We start from the raw sequence: 15,394 nt of genomic DNA, 5'->3' as shown, positions 1-15,394 counted from the left end.
AGCCTTAGGCTGCTCAAAACAGCTGGCTGCTCCCTATGGCTCTTTGCTCTGGGAGGCAGGGCAGGTGGAGGATTTGTGCACTGCTCTGGCCCCCAGAACAATTTCTCAGCTCCTATAGGCTCTCTGTTCTGTCCCCAGCACAGTTTCCAGCCAGTAGGAGCTGAGAAATTGTGCTCAGGGCAGGGACAGTATGCGAAGCCTCCCCCTCCCTCCTCGTGCCCAGAGTAGAGCCAGTTGCTCCAAGTGGCATCAGGCTGCTCTGTGCCTGAGGATTCCGGTGGGTAGCCCACAGGCCGGATCTGGCCCACCCCTGACCTAAGATTTTATTTATGTAAAGTAAAAATCACTCTGTGAATTAGTTTAATTGTTTAGAATTCTTGGTGTCAACAAACATTTTTCAGTCACTTTACAAGTATTCTACGAATTGGCTGGAGTAGAGTAGATTTTCAGCAGTTCTAAGAACCAATCCAGTGCTCTTGTAGCTGTGGATAAGTCAATCTGTGTCAACTAGTTCTTCTTGCTGCTGTCCGACGCTCTGAAGTGACCTTTTTGATAGAGTACTTGGGTTGGGAGCTGTATCAATAACTGTGGGATAGACACCCAGAAGCCATTGCAGCTGAACTGATTTAGAACTGCACTGAAGTGGACAGAACAGGTTGCAAATTGATTCAACAAGTAGCATCATAGTGTGAGTTCACTGAAATGTTTGTATTTAAAATAGCTTCACCTCCTTAGTTTAACAAAGAATTGATCTGTTGAAATGTAAATGGGTCAGGTGGCTGTAAAAGAAGATTCCAGTCCAGTCTTACAACTCTAAGTTTGTTGTGTGTAAGCAACTTCCAGTCTATAATTGATTTTAATGCTCTTCAGAGATATTCAATTTATAGCCTTCATCTTCATTCTTGTAATTAAATATAATGATACTTCACTGTACAAATGACACGTTTAGTCCTATACTCTTGTATTTTAGCATAAAATTGCCAAAAAGTCCAAAGTATTACTTTGCTTGCTCATGTTGATTCCAAGTAGGTGTGTGTGCGTGCTGCATGCACAGTTACCAGAAAGGTACAGCTTGGAGAAAAACTAACAGTTTGGCTTAGGTTACCCCCAGTGTTGATGCTTCTCCAGTTTCTTCTTACTGGCAGTGATGGGCATTGGAGCATGCTGGCTTGTTTTCTCTCTCTCTCTCTTTTTCTCTCTCTCTCTCTCTCAGTGATCCCACTTAGTTTCCTTATTCTTTCCTGTAAATAGTTAAGATAAAGTGGTTTGAACCCTTATTACTGGGGGGTCTCTCTCCTTCATTCCCTTCCCCAGGGCCGGGGCATGCCTTAGTCCAAGGAGTTTCAACAGTATGGGGTCTGCCAGAAGCCAGTGCCAAGTGATGACCTATGCACATTTTGCCTAAGGTGCCTAGGGGAGTCCCATCAAATGGACAGGTGTAAAATCTCCAGGGGATTCCATCTCTGCACCAAGAAAGGAAGGAACTGAAGTTGCTGCTGATGAAAGCAGCCCTCTGGTGGCAGAGTGAAGCCCCATGGATCTGGCACTGAGCTTCTTGACATTGGTGTGCAGTGCCCCAGCTTCAATCAGGATGCTGTGCTGAGGAAGGACTCAGACAATGGCACTGGCTGGCACCACAGCCAGCAGAATCATGTGTGACAGCAGAAGAGCAGGACCACTTTGAGTTGGCCAGACAGGAACGACCCAGTCAGGCCTGGGCCACCTCCTTATAGTCACCTGATGAGGCAATGACAGGAGCCTCTTTGGGACGTCCCACACCAGACAGCAGAGCCCACCTTGAACTCCTGAGGTGAGTGGCACAGACTCTGGGTATTCAGATGGAGGTCACTAATGGTAGCTATCTTATCCCTTGTGGGCCCCACTAGCATGACACTGCCCTGATTACAACTATATAGGAGTGTGATGAGACTCTGTAGAAAACTCTAGCCTCCCTGTCCCTCACAGTGAAAGGGATCCCAAGTGCTACATTTACCTTTTCACACACCCCTTTGGAGTTGGTGGTGGGCTGCAGTCAACAAGCAGGAGAGGCACGGGCACACCCTTTGGGTTAAGGAAATTAAGTCGGATATCTTCAGGAGGAAGATATACTCCACTGGAGGGCTCCAGCTTTGCATTGCAAATCAGCAGGCGATCCCTAGCCAATACAGTTTTAAATTCAGGGGCAGAATGTCCAGATTTGTGAATTTTGGCCCATTGGACTCCAAGTCTGAATTCTCAGCCCTGATGGATGAGGGCAAGGATGTGGCCAGGACATTATTGCAGGTCTTGCTGGACTCAGTGGATGTAGCAGTTTGTACCATGTCTCTGGGGATTGTAGTGTGGTGTTGCTTCTGGGAGAGCTTTAACAAACTATACAAAGCTTTCCTTTCAAGTGATCCACTCTAGTCTCAGAGAACTCACTCAAAATTGCATAGCTTAAAGGACTCCTGGGCCAATCTGAGATCTCTGGGGCTACACACACCAACTATCTATCATTAACATTTTAGGCCCTAGCCTATGCCCTGGCAGTATAAAAATGAGCTTTCAGCAGGACCATGATTGCAGATGGGGCAGTAGCTAGAACTGGCGTCACCAGTATTGACCCTTAACAACCAGGGTCAGGTTTTTTGAGACAACTGCTAGGCCGCAGGCACGTTTTTTGAAGACCTCCTTGGGGAAACATGCCAACCCAAGAAATAGATCTCTTCCCCACTTTTGGCTCACTGATCCCATTTCTACCATGCAGGGGGCCTAAATTACCTTAGACAATTGGGTCCTTCGCAATATCCTACTGTTAATTCCAGACCTGATCATGCAGCATCATGGTTGGCTCCAGCTCCCCAATCTTGAGTCTTTCTACCTCACAGCTTAGAAACTAGATGGCTGAATCCACTGCAGCTTCCTTGCTCAGACCCCGGTAGGAGGTGGTTCTTAGCCCCCATTGATGGTTTTCTATTGCCATTTATGTAGCCAAGTGGAAAAGATTCTCAATTTTGGTGTTTGTAGAGCCATACCTCTCCAATATAATCTCCAGTTCCCTTCTCTTGGACTCCAAAAATTAAAGCAGCAGGGTTTGTCACTTTTGTCAATAAAGGCTCACCTGGCTGCCTATCTTTTCACCCATGACAGTATGGCTGTTCCATCTTTAGTAGCTCAGTAGTGCAGCGTTTTCTTTAAAGGACTGGACAGGCTATCTCCTCCAATCTGGCCACTTGATCCTGGATTTGGGACCATGATCTAGTACTTTCAAGGCTTATGGAGCATCTGTTGGAGTCCTTAGCAAGATGCTCATTGTTGTGTCATGGAAAGTAGCTTTCCTGGTTGCTATAACTTCAGCCAGAAGGTTTTCTGAGCTGAAGGCCCTCCCCATCCAACACTTATATACTGTCTTTTACAAAGATAAGCTGTAGCTTTGACCGCACACAGCATTCATTTCAAAAGTGATTTCAAATTTCCATACCAACCAAGACCCATTTCTTCCAGCTTTTACCCCAAAGCCTCACGCTAACATCTACAAGCAGAAGTTCTGCTCTCTGAATGTTCGCCAAGCATCGGCATTTTTTATTAAACGAACTAAGCTATTTTGCAAGTAGAACTAGCTGTTTGTCACAATAAAGGGCAAGCTGAAAGGCCTACCACTGTCATCCTAGATTATGTCCTGCATTCAGGTATGTTATGATCTGGCAAAATTTCTGCCCTCGTGCTGCTGGTGCATTTCACCAGAGCCCAGGCTTCTTCTGTGGCCTTTCTGGCCCAGGTCCCAGTTCAGGACACCTGTAAAGTGAAAACTTGGGGTAAAGTGATCAGCTGTTTGTCGGCTCAGCGCGGCAGCCATGTAAATTTAAATGAAGTGGCGATTATTTAAATCGCCGCTTCATTTTCCTATGCCTGGTAGCCTAATCTACATGCCTCTGGGGACAGAGGCATGTAGTCTAGATGTACCCTTGGTCCTCAGTCCACGCCTTCACTTCCCATTGTGATGTTTCCTAGCATACCAAGAACTATGCAGCATTTGGCAGAGCAGTGTTTCAATCAGTGGTTCCCTGATCTCTGACCCTGTCTCCCTAGGTCATGCCTGAGAATTTCCAACTTAGAATTGACATGAGCAAGCACTTGAAGAAAAAAATGGTTACTTACCTCTTCTGGCTGCTATTCTTCGTGATATAATGCTCATGTCCATTCCAAGACCTATCTGTTGGAGTAATCTGGTAAGAGAGACTGGAGGTTAGCAGCAGTGTTTCCTGTAAGCTCTGCATGTGAGCGGATGTTCAGGAAAGGTTCAAAGGCTAGCTGATTAGCAGCTGATAGGGTTTTTGTTTCTATTGGTGGTGTGCATTCACACATGCCTCAGTGCACAAATTTATTCCACACATGGATGGAAAGAATTAGAGGAAACGTTGGTCAGTGGGGTCCTATATGTGGTGTTATGAAGGTTTGTCTCCAGGGAATGCCTGGGTAACTGCATGCAGCATGCACACACCTACTTGGAATGGATATATGCAAAACATCTTGAAGAACAACAGCTACAAGAGGTAAGTAACCATTTTTTACTTGAATAAGACTTAGCATATTACATATTTTGTAATCGTGTGTTTAAGGTTGTTGGGTTTTTGTTTCCCCCCAGCTCCAGAAATCTTAAACTATGATCCTATTACTACAGCTACAGATATGTGGTAAGCGTATTTCTTCTAAAGATAATACCCTTGCATACTTCCCCTAACACATCCTTTACTTTTCAGTCACTTCATATGGCAGGAACACTTTGGCCAAAATGTTAATATCCACTCTCTCTTTTTAAAATTTAAAGCCTTGTATATTTGTTGCATTTAAAAGTTAAGCTGCAGAAACAATATGAACCTTGTAGCAATATGTAGAATAGCGCACATGTGATGCGGCACAGCAGCTCATCTTATGTAGCACTCCCTGCATTGATTGTTCTGGTCTTGTGATGCCTGTCTCATGATTTGGCCCTCTGGTCAGGTCATAATTTAGGTCCACTCCTTCCAAGGGTACTGAGAGTCCAATAAATAAAAATCTAGTGTGGTATCAAAAGGTTTTCAGTCCCAACATTGCACCTCATGGTCACCACACCCTTCTGGTTGTCCTTATCTCCCTTTTAGATTCATTGGAGCACTTTCTATTGTGTTTGATACTGGAACCCTTCCCTCTGCTCTGGCTTTCACCGTGGGAACCCTTTAGTTGCAAGTATAGCTGTGTCTGTATTCAAACCTACCTCACTTCCCTGAATCTGTCAACAGCTCTCCACAGCCTCCTTAATCTCACCCTTCTTGCAAGGTTCTGCTCTGGAATCCCCCAGTAAATTTCAATGTAAAGCCATAAACTAAAAAACTATTCCTGCCCTCTTGTTTGATCTTTCCTCTCTCTGTTTTACGCTTTCCCTTGCTTTGTTCAACAGCTGAATATCTCGAAGGGTGCTCTTCCTGGAAGTCCAGATAGTATCTTTTCTCGAGTCTTCCCATTAGAGCAGGGATGGGGGAACTTTTTTTGGGTCAGGGGCAATTGACCTACATTAAAATCAGTCTGGGGCCGCACACAAGAAAGAAGCAAAAACAAACAAACCAACCCTCACTGATATAGCCCCTGTCTGAGAAGGAGAAAAACATTTCCCACATTCCCCTTGTACACCAGAGGGGCCCAGGCTAGTAGATTTTGCATGCTCCAGCCCAGTGGGGAGGTGGCAGGGGGTCTGGAGTGCCGGGGGAAAGCCCTGAGCCTTGGGTGCTGCATCCAGGCAAGCCAGGGGCCACATCTGGCCCCCCGGTGTTAGGTTCCTCATCCCTGCACTAAAGCCTTCTCCACTTAAATTGCTAGTTGTATCTTCCCAGACTTCTCTACTTGGGAGAGGATTCTAGGGCTAACCATCTCCTGGACTTTCTCATTGCAGCCTCTCTTAGTCCAAAAGAGTGATAGCACAGTTCCTCACAGTCTTCCTACAGCCTCTTTCTGCTGCAAACTTTTGATTACAGTTCTCTCCAAGTATTTCTGCAGGTGGGCTTCATCTGTTAAGTCTGACTGACCTGGCAAGTGGTCTTTCAGCAGTAAATTAATTTTTAAATTGCTCATCAGACACTGAAACTAATATCTAACAATCTTGTATCATATAAAATATTACTGCTAAAAAAAGGATTAATAGTGGCATGAACACAGGGAATCAAAAAGACATTAATCTCTCAAATCAGGCTTATGTCTAAACATGTGACCTGATTTTTGAAACAAGAATAGTGCGCATCAATGTGTACTGAACTTCTCATTTTTGTGACTTCCATCCTCTTTCCCTTCTTTCTCCTTTGAAATTTTTAATCTAGAAAGCTAACTGAATCTATACATCTTCATGAATATTAAAAAGTTGTTATTTTGATTTTGTTCCACATATCTTTACAGCATGTTCTTTTTCTGGAGTTATTTTACCCATAATCTGCTTATGGGCCTGGAGCATATTAAAGGCAGCAATAACAACTTCTTAACTCCTAGTGTTTCGTTGTGTCGAATAAGGATGTTAAGGAGCAGAGTATTTGTCTAATTGTGTCATCGATAAAATTTGTATCAACGACACAATTAGGCAATAAGGGGAGGCGCTCTGCAGAACCACGGCAGGTGGTTCTTACTACATTTAAAATTCAGAGCTGCTCCTGGACTGACACGAGCTGGAACTGCTCAGTCCTGGCTCGCACCGAGTCCAGCAGCCCGTTTGTGGTCCGCAGAGAGAAGCTGCTCCAGCAGCTGCTCCTGGCTGTGGTCAGGCTGGGCTGCCGTGGCCAGTGGCTGCAGCAGGGGAGAGGGCAGGTGGCACTGCAGAGACAGTGCTGGTGGGAAACTGTCTTTTAAGTCATCTCCTCCCAGAACCGGCTTCTGTCTCATCTCCTCCCTGACCAGTGGGCCTACCCTGTCCTTGGTCTTCCTCTTGCTTCTAATGTATTTATAAAAAGTCTTCTTGTTTCCCTTTATTCCTATAGCTAGTTTGAGCTCATTTTGTGCCTTTGCCTTTCTAATCTTGCCCCTGCATTCCTGTGCTGTTTGCCTATATTCATCCTTTGTAATTTGTCCTACTTTCCATTTTTTATATGATTCTTTTTTATTTTTAGATCATGCAAGATCTCGTGGTTAAGCCAAGACAGTCTTTTGCCATATTTTCTATGTTTCCTATGCAGTGGAATAGTTTCCTTTTGGGGCTTTAACAATGTCCCTTTGAAAAACTGCCAACTCTCCTCAGTTGTTTTTCCCCTCAGTCTTGATTCCCATGGGACCTTACCTATCAGCTCTCTGAGGTTACCAAAATCCGCCTTCCTGAAATCCATTGTCTCTATTTTGCTGTTCTCCCTTCTACCCTTCCTTAGAATTGTGAACTCTATGATTTCATGATCACTTTCACCCAAGCTGCCTTCCACTTTCAAATTCTCAATCAGTTCCTCCCTATTTGTTAGGATCAAATCTAGAACAGCTTCCCCCCGGTAGCTTTTTCAATCTTCTGAAATAAAAAGTTGTCTCCAATGCAGTCCAAGAACTTATTGGATAGTCTGTGCCCTGCTGTGTTAGCTTCCCAACGTATATCTGGATAATTGAAGTCCCCCATCACTACCAAATCGTGGGCTTTGGATGATATTGTTAGTTGTTTAAAAAAAGCCTCATCCACTTCTTCCACCTGGGCAGGTGGCCTGTAGTAGACGCCTAGCATGACATCACTCTTGTTTTTAACCCTTTTTAACCTAACCCGAACACTCTCAACACTTCCGTCTCCTATGTCCATCTCCACCTCGCTCCAAGTGTGTTCATTTTTAATATATAAGGCAACACCTCCTCCCTTTTTTCCCTGTCTATCCTTCCTGAGCAAGCTGTTACCTTTCATACAAACATTCCAATTGTGTGTATTATCCCACCAAGTTTCTGTGATGCCACAATGTCATAATTGTACTTATTTATTAGCACTTCCAGTTCTTCCTGCTTATTACCCATACTTCTCGCATTTGTATATAGGTTGATTATCAGTGATGCGCTAGAGGGGTTCAAGCTGGGGGCTGTATCTGATGACTAGTGGTGTTCTGTTATTTTCATTGTTGGGCCTGTCTTGAAGAAGCAGATGTCATGGTGTAGTTAACCCCTTAATCCCCAGGCTGCTGGCTAACCCTCATAATCATGACAGCGGAGTCTTGAGTTCTGGTCTGGCTCTGTCTGTTTGTTCACTTCCCAAGGTGGGTATTAGGGATGTTAGGTATCATGTAATTGAGTAGTCATGTAAACGCATGAAATCTTGGGGATTACACAACTATTCAATAGTCCATGGGAGCGGGGCCGGCAGCTAGCACACTCCCAGGGAGCCCCCTGCAACCCCATGCTGCTGCCTCTGTATTGGAGGCAGCAGCGCGGGTTGGCAGCAGCCCCTTTCCGCAGGGGTCCGAGCTCCCCACGGATGGGCTGCTGCCACCTTGAGCTGCTGCCTCTGATACATAGGTGGGGAGGGGGGAGCAGGCGGCACCGCAGAGCTGGTGCTTGGGGGTGTGTGTGGCTTTTAAGGCAATTCCCCCTGGCACCAGCTTCTGTCTGCCCCCCTGTCACTGCCTTTGTAGGCAGCAGCAAGGGAGAGGACTGGCGGGTCTGCAGAGTCAGCATGTGTGGGGAGCCTGCTTGAAAGTTAGCTTCTTGTGCATATCGGCTCCAGCCTGCCCCCCTCACCCTCTGCACTGCTGCCAATGTATCAGAGGCTTCAGTGTGGTGGTGGGAGGGCAGCCTGATCTGGTGCTCATGGGGAACCTGCTTAAAGCCAGCTCCCCACGGGCACTGGCACCCGCTCTCCTCTCCCCTTCCTCCCACCTTGCTTCCTGAGCAACGGGAGGGAGTATGTGTAGTGGACAAGTTTAACGGATAAGCCAAGGTTTATTGGTTAATCATGTAGTTGACTACACATTGACGTGTCAACTAGTGGGTATTTAAGTTTTAAGAGTGCCTGATAAAGATCTTCTAGGTGTTTCTGTGGGATTGGAGTCAATCTGGTTATATTTTAAGGCCTGGCTATAAACAATCTCTACGACAAAGGATAAATGGACATAAGTCAGGTATCAGAAATAGTAACACATACAGATCTGTAGGGGAACATTTTAACTTGCCTGGGCACTATGTTCTTCTACAAAGTAATTTCAGAAACCAACTACTGATTGAGAGTACAGAATTGATGTGATTCATATGCAAATTTGACACACTGTTTCCCTCTGTTTAACACGGACAATTACTGGGTGGTCTATTATAAAAAAACCAGTCTTCTTTACATTCAGCATGTCATTGACATCAAAAGCTTAGTATGGGGCACTTCCAAGCCAACTCAATTAACCTCATTAGCTCCTGCACTACTATTGGTACATCCCCCTCCCTTCTTTTTCTGTTATAATTCTGATAATCCCCCTTTTTAATCCACTCAAGATCATCTAAAGTGAGTTTTGCTAACGAAAACTCATGATACTATGTATTTGTTAGTCTCTTAGCTGCCACAGGGCTACTTGTTGTTTTCATAACTACTGAAGTTCATAACCTGGAGCTCTTTAAACCGGGATAGCACGTAGTGGTAATATCACCCAGCAGGGCCAGCCCGAGCCCTTTTGGTGCCCTGGGCCCGGGTGTGCGGTGCTGTCTCCGGGCGCAGGGTGCATGCGCAGGCCCACCCGTGGGGCGTGGGCTCACCCCCAGGGCGCATGGCGCATGCGCGTGCCGGCCATGGCCACTGGCGCGAAGCCCGGGGCCAACCCCGGGACACTCGGCACATGCGTGAGGCGCACGGTGCATGCGCTGCTCAGCTCCGCAGGGCCCTGCAGCTGTGGGGGCAAGGGTGCTGCTGTCCGGCGCCATGGGAGCCGGGCGCGCGGCTCCTGATGGCAGCTGTAAGGGATGCCACACACCCCTTACAGCTGCCATCAGGCGCCCCCTGTGGGTTGGCGCCAGGGGCAGCTGCGTGGCTCGCCCATGCCTCCGTCCGGCCCTGTCACCCAGTTTAGGTATTCTATTTCCACAGTGCTGAGATCCAACTTTGTAGTAAGGACAATCTTGACTTCTTGACCTTGCCATAGTAGCAATTCATAGTCACTGAGCATGAGGAAGCATGAGAATTACCTCTAGTCTGGCATTCCAATGCTCAGCTAGGATATGGGAGAGCTATTCCAGTGACTTGAATTTATAAAAGGTGAAACAAGAGATTGAGACTGGAATATTCTGGTATAAGTCTTAGTGCAGTGGCCAGGGCACTGTTCTACAATGTTGGACAAGAAGTTCAAATCCCTTCTCCACTTCAGTCTCCCTGATTAAATGGAGCAAGTGGTATACTAGCGAAATCATTTAATGTTCTGACTAATGCATTTGGAAATGCATGTCATGTATTGCATATATATGTAAACAAATTGCTTAAACAGTGACGTACTTTGGGTACTGCCAGTGGAATGAGACATAACAAAGTACAACCAACCAAAGCACCAGCAATAAAGGGGGAGAGTATTCATTTTGGTGTCTATTTTATTTATAATTTAGGATGAAAAATAAACTACATCTTGTTTTATTTCAGGAACCTTGGTGTAATCTCATATATGCTGCTAACTCAAGAATCTCCATTTGTGGGGGCAGATAATCAAGAAACTTTCCTCAATATCTCTCAACTCAATGTGGATTATTCAGAAGAAACTTTTGCATCAATTTCATACCTGGCGAAAGACTTCATTCAAAAACTTCTTGTCAAAAACCCAGAGTATGTAGCAGATCCATTGGTGCATTTTTCTATTTGTAAGCGTCTACCAAAACAAGTCCTTGATAGTGATTGAGGACTTGGTGTGACTGTAATATAAATGTGATAAAATTAGTGATTATTTAACATAAAAATGCTGCTTTCCATATGGATACAATCTATGTGGCATAAAATATTTAGAACAGGGATAGGGACCTGGATGTGGCCCGGCTTGCATGGATCTGGCCTCTGAGGCTCAGGGCTTCTCACCCTCCTCTACCTCCCCAGCATTGGGGAGCCTACGCTGGTGCTCCAGCCCTACCATTGTCCCCCTTGGAGGCTGAAGCACCCAAAATCTACTAGCCTGGGCCCTTCCCTAGGCCCTAGTGTGCCAAGGGGAATGTGAAGAATCTCTTTCTCAGTCGATGGCCATCTCAGTGAGGATTTGTTGGCTTTTTGGGGCTTTGCTTCTAATTTGTGAGCAGCCTGCAATTGATTTTTCTGTGGGTCAGTGGTCCCTGACCCAAAAAAGGTCCCCACCTGTTTTAGAATATGCTCGAGTCAAATGGAAAATCTGACTTTGCCAATGAGATCCCAATAATGGAAGTTCTGTTAAAATGTTGACTTTTAAAGTTATCATTCTGACTGCATATTGCATTAACTGGTGGCAAAGCTGTTTGTAACGGGTTTTTTCCACTCAGTATGATGCTATTTGGTTAAATAATTTTACTTTAAAAAATATCATCATGGCTTCCAAATCAAATTTGAACAATTTACAAATAAACTAACTGCCAGATACTTGGTCTTGAATGTATTTTTGCTTATGGCTTGCAAATAATAGTCCTGCTAGCCAAATTTTACCTATAAATAAATGATTTTAACATGCAGAGACCAAAAGTTAGACTCTGCATTTGGATTTTGACTGAGTCAAACTAGAATCCAGGCACTCTCATAAAGTTCTGTTGGCAGTAAAAAGGCAGCAATCTGAGGATGCTGTAAAATTGTTGCCCTTACTGATACCCGTTGTGCAGCTAAGGCTTCACTCTTCAAGACTGTCCCTCCTTTATACATGTCAAAAACTCTTGATTTTTTTTTAATGTTTTGTAAAATAAATTATGTATTTCATATAAGATATTAATACTTCTACTCATGTCAGTAAAACAACTTCCTTTTAATTTTCTTTATTCTTATTAAAGAGAAAGACCATCAGCAGAGGCCTGTCTCTCTCATTCTTGGCTGAAACAAGGGGAATTCATACTATGGTGTAGTCCTGAAGAATCTTCCTGTCCTTCTCCAATGCAGGAACACACACAGTGTTCAGAGGAAAGGAATACCAAATCAGTTTGTAATGGTACCTGTGGTGACCGAGCAGATAAAGAGAACATTCCTGAAGACAGTAGTACAGTCTCTAAACGTTGTCGATTTGATGATTCAGTGCCACATCCTCAAGACTTCACAACAGACTTAGTATGTTACCATATGTCTGTCTGTACAGGTCCTCTGAACTGAATTTAGGATTATAATCCAGCGGTGAATATTATCAGATTGTTTTATCCATTCATGCAGCACAGTTATACTGGAAATGCACTTTTGAATAAGTCTCTATGTGGTACTTCCTTTTATGTCCATTGCTGGCAATGGCTTTTATTCCTGAGGAACTAGAGTTCTGGCATCAGAGGTACCTTATGTTTTGAAGTCAATTTAGTTGACTATATTTGCACTTTTCAAGTTTTAGTCCAAAAAAGTTTAACATAATAAAGTAGAGAATAAAAATATAAAAACTTTTGAATGTTAATAAATAGATCCCAGTTCAGCAACTTATAAAAATGCTCAAGACAAAGAGTGATCTAATATATACAGTTTCATTTTTGTGACTAAGACTTGATACTGGATTGAAGTGGAGAAACTGAAACTAATAATTTCTGTAGCCTTTCACTACAGGGATTGTGCCATGATTTGTTAAATGAAGAGTTTAAAATTCTTGGAATATTGGGATTATTCATTCAGCAAGTACTGTTTAATTTAAGACTGTTTAGCTGTGGTTTAAGAAAAATCTTTCTGCCTTAGTTGTCTGGGTATACTTTGTACTATTTGTAATATGCTAGCATGAATATCTCTGGAATACTAGACTAGAATAGGGTAGGTTGTTGCTTTTAGTGCTGAAGATCCTTGCTTCATAAACAAATCTAATTATAAGAGTGTGAAAAGTCTTACACTGAAGTGCACGTTGAAACAAGTTTGTCTTTCAAAGAAGCTGTTGCCAGTCTCTATATGTACCCCGGATTCTATTGAAATACAGATTGCATAGTAAATTATAAATATCCCAATACCTATACTAGTTAGGGATGTTAATGGTTAACTGATGAGGGCTGAAGCAGTCCCCTGCCCACTGCAGTCAGTGTGGTGAGGGTACTCCAGCCCGCAGAGAGAGCATTCCCTCTCTGTGGGGGATGGTAACTTCACTTCTCCGCTCCTGTTTAATCAGTTAATGTTTAACTGGTTAACTAATTAAATGCGATTTATTTTTATTTACATCCCTAATACTAGTTCAGTGTACGCCCCTCATAAAAACATCAAAAATGAGACTGATAGCAGCATATAGTCATTTATTGCCTGTGCAACTACCATAATCTGTATTAAGGATGTATTAAAAACCCAATGAAGGCGTGGGGAGAAGTGTGTGTTAATTTGCTTATATAGTAACTTTTCCAGCCATACTATTTTTCCTCAAAGTACATAGACTCAGGCCAGTGTTAAGAAATTGCTAAATTTCAGAACTAAAATTCAGAGCTCTCAATTATAAATCTATTAGTTTTTGAAAACATTCACACATACTTTCTGTTTTGCACTTTCCATCTTATAAAAATAAGCAGCGTGGCTTTTGTTTTGTTCTTGTTTTTATTATTATTATTCCTCTTGTTCCCAGGGTCTGAAAAAACACCGTATTATGCCAAGATTCAGCTTGGAGCATATGTTGATCAGGTCCTAAATTGAAATGCTGACAAGATATCCTATCCATTGTAGCACTAAGAGTATAAAAATTAGAGCCTTTTTTCATAGGGAATACAAGTAATTAAAGCTCTTTGAAATATTATGAAAGTAAATGGCACTTTAAAGTATTTCCCAGATCTTTGAGTCTGCATTGCTTAGACTGAATTCTCCTCAGTGTGGCTGTCTCAATTGTCCTGCATAAGGAGAATTGTGATATGTAGTTAGTTGCAAGATGTTTCCTCAAATGAGCATTTAGACCCTGGCACATTTAAGCAATTTCCAGCTAAAATTGAAGAAAAAAATACCAGATATTAATAAAATGAGCATTTATTATTTCAGTATGTAGTAAAATGTAGTATTTTAAGTACCTTTATAATCAAATGATGGAATAAAAATATTTTAAGACATTTGTATAGTAAATCTGACTTAAGAGACAGATTAATCCAATCATGTTCTCTCTATTTGGATAATACTCCTATTGATCTATATGGAAGTTACAACTGAGTAAAGTGTGAAGGATCAGGTCTTAGACCTTTGATACTTTAAAATCCAGCCTTCTCTGCTCTTCATGGAGATGGATATCCATGTGATATTGCTTTTAATATCAATGTGCGTTCAGGTATAACGAAGTTGAGCTACCTAGTTATTAGGGGACTGCACTCATTTCTACATATTAATGTTATGTAATGCATATGTTATCTATAAATTGATAAGTGAAAAATAAAGTAGACTTTGTGGAAGCAGTTAATAGACAAGTTAGACTGTATTTAGGTGACCTTTTTATGAATTTTGGAAGTCCTTGCTTTTACCCAATAGATATATTTTTATATTTAAAACTATCATGGCCATCTTCTCACAAGAACTTTATCTAATTATAGTGTATTGAAATAAAGGTATTTTTATACGTTCAGAATTGAAAGTTTATTTAAGATGAAGGGAGGAAATGTCAAAACAGTACAACAGATGCAGCAGAAAAAAGTTTTAACAAATAATTGTAGTTAAACTATTCAAATTATTGCAAAAACTGGAAGCTTTCACAAATTAATGAGAGAGGTTATGCAAAGTATAAAGTCATAACCATATATACCAGCACTTTAACAAAACAAAACACAGAAAATATTTCAGAAAGAAGCTTTTCACCATGGTATTGGATAAATGTTTACATTTGTTTTTGTGGGTGGGTTGTTTTTCTGGTCTTAAGTTATCTTTTAATTTTGAATAAACAAACGTAAGTGGAAATGGAGCTTTTTCATATTTTGTAGATATCTATTTTGTATGTAAATACAAAATATAACTGGTCAGAATTTTAAATTGTTTGTATTAATATAAATGTTTAATTTTATAAGAATTTTGTATAGAGCATGCCATAATTATCTTTAACATATAGAATTTCATTTAAAGAACAATTTTTCTTTGCTAGCCCATCGTGCTTTGTCATGTTTTGGGACTAACAAAAACATGTAAATGGTAATATTTTATGAAGATATTGGATGATGTTTCTATGCAATTCCTGAATTCTTTTGAATAAACATTTTGTATTGAAATGTGACTTTATTCACCAATTTGTATGTGTAATTTTTTTCCTAATGTCATGTGCTCTGTGTAAAGTCCACATGATAAAAAGTTAACTTTTTGAAGTGCCATCATGTTCTTATATTTATTCATTTCATATTTGGACTGTTGCTTACA

The 15,394-nt window shown here is 42.2% G+C and overlaps 1 protein-coding gene across 1 annotated transcript in view; it reads left to right on the top strand.

The window, feature by feature from the left end:
- STK17B (serine/threonine kinase 17b) overlaps positions 1-15,259 on the top strand; it is a 55,109-nt gene extending 39,850 nt beyond the window's left edge. The window contains exons 6-8 of the mRNA XM_075934222.2: positions 4,625-4,673; positions 10,559-10,738; positions 11,911-15,259. Of these exons, the coding sequence (XP_075790337.2) occupies positions 4,625-4,673; positions 10,559-10,738; positions 11,911-12,223 (542 nt within the window). The 3' untranslated portion in view covers positions 12,224-15,259. The remainder of the gene's footprint in view (positions 1-4,624; positions 4,674-10,558; positions 10,739-11,910) is intronic.
- The last annotated feature ends 135 nt before the right edge of the window (positions 15,260-15,394 follow it).

The sequence above is a fragment of the Pelodiscus sinensis genome, chromosome 7 (genome assembly GCF_052426305.1).
Source record: "Pelodiscus sinensis isolate ZL-2025 chromosome 7, ASM5242630v1, whole genome shotgun sequence".
Classification (NCBI taxonomy): domain Eukaryota; kingdom Metazoa; phylum Chordata; order Testudines; family Trionychidae; genus Pelodiscus; species Pelodiscus sinensis.
This window is presented reverse-complemented; position numbering and strand designations above follow the sequence as displayed.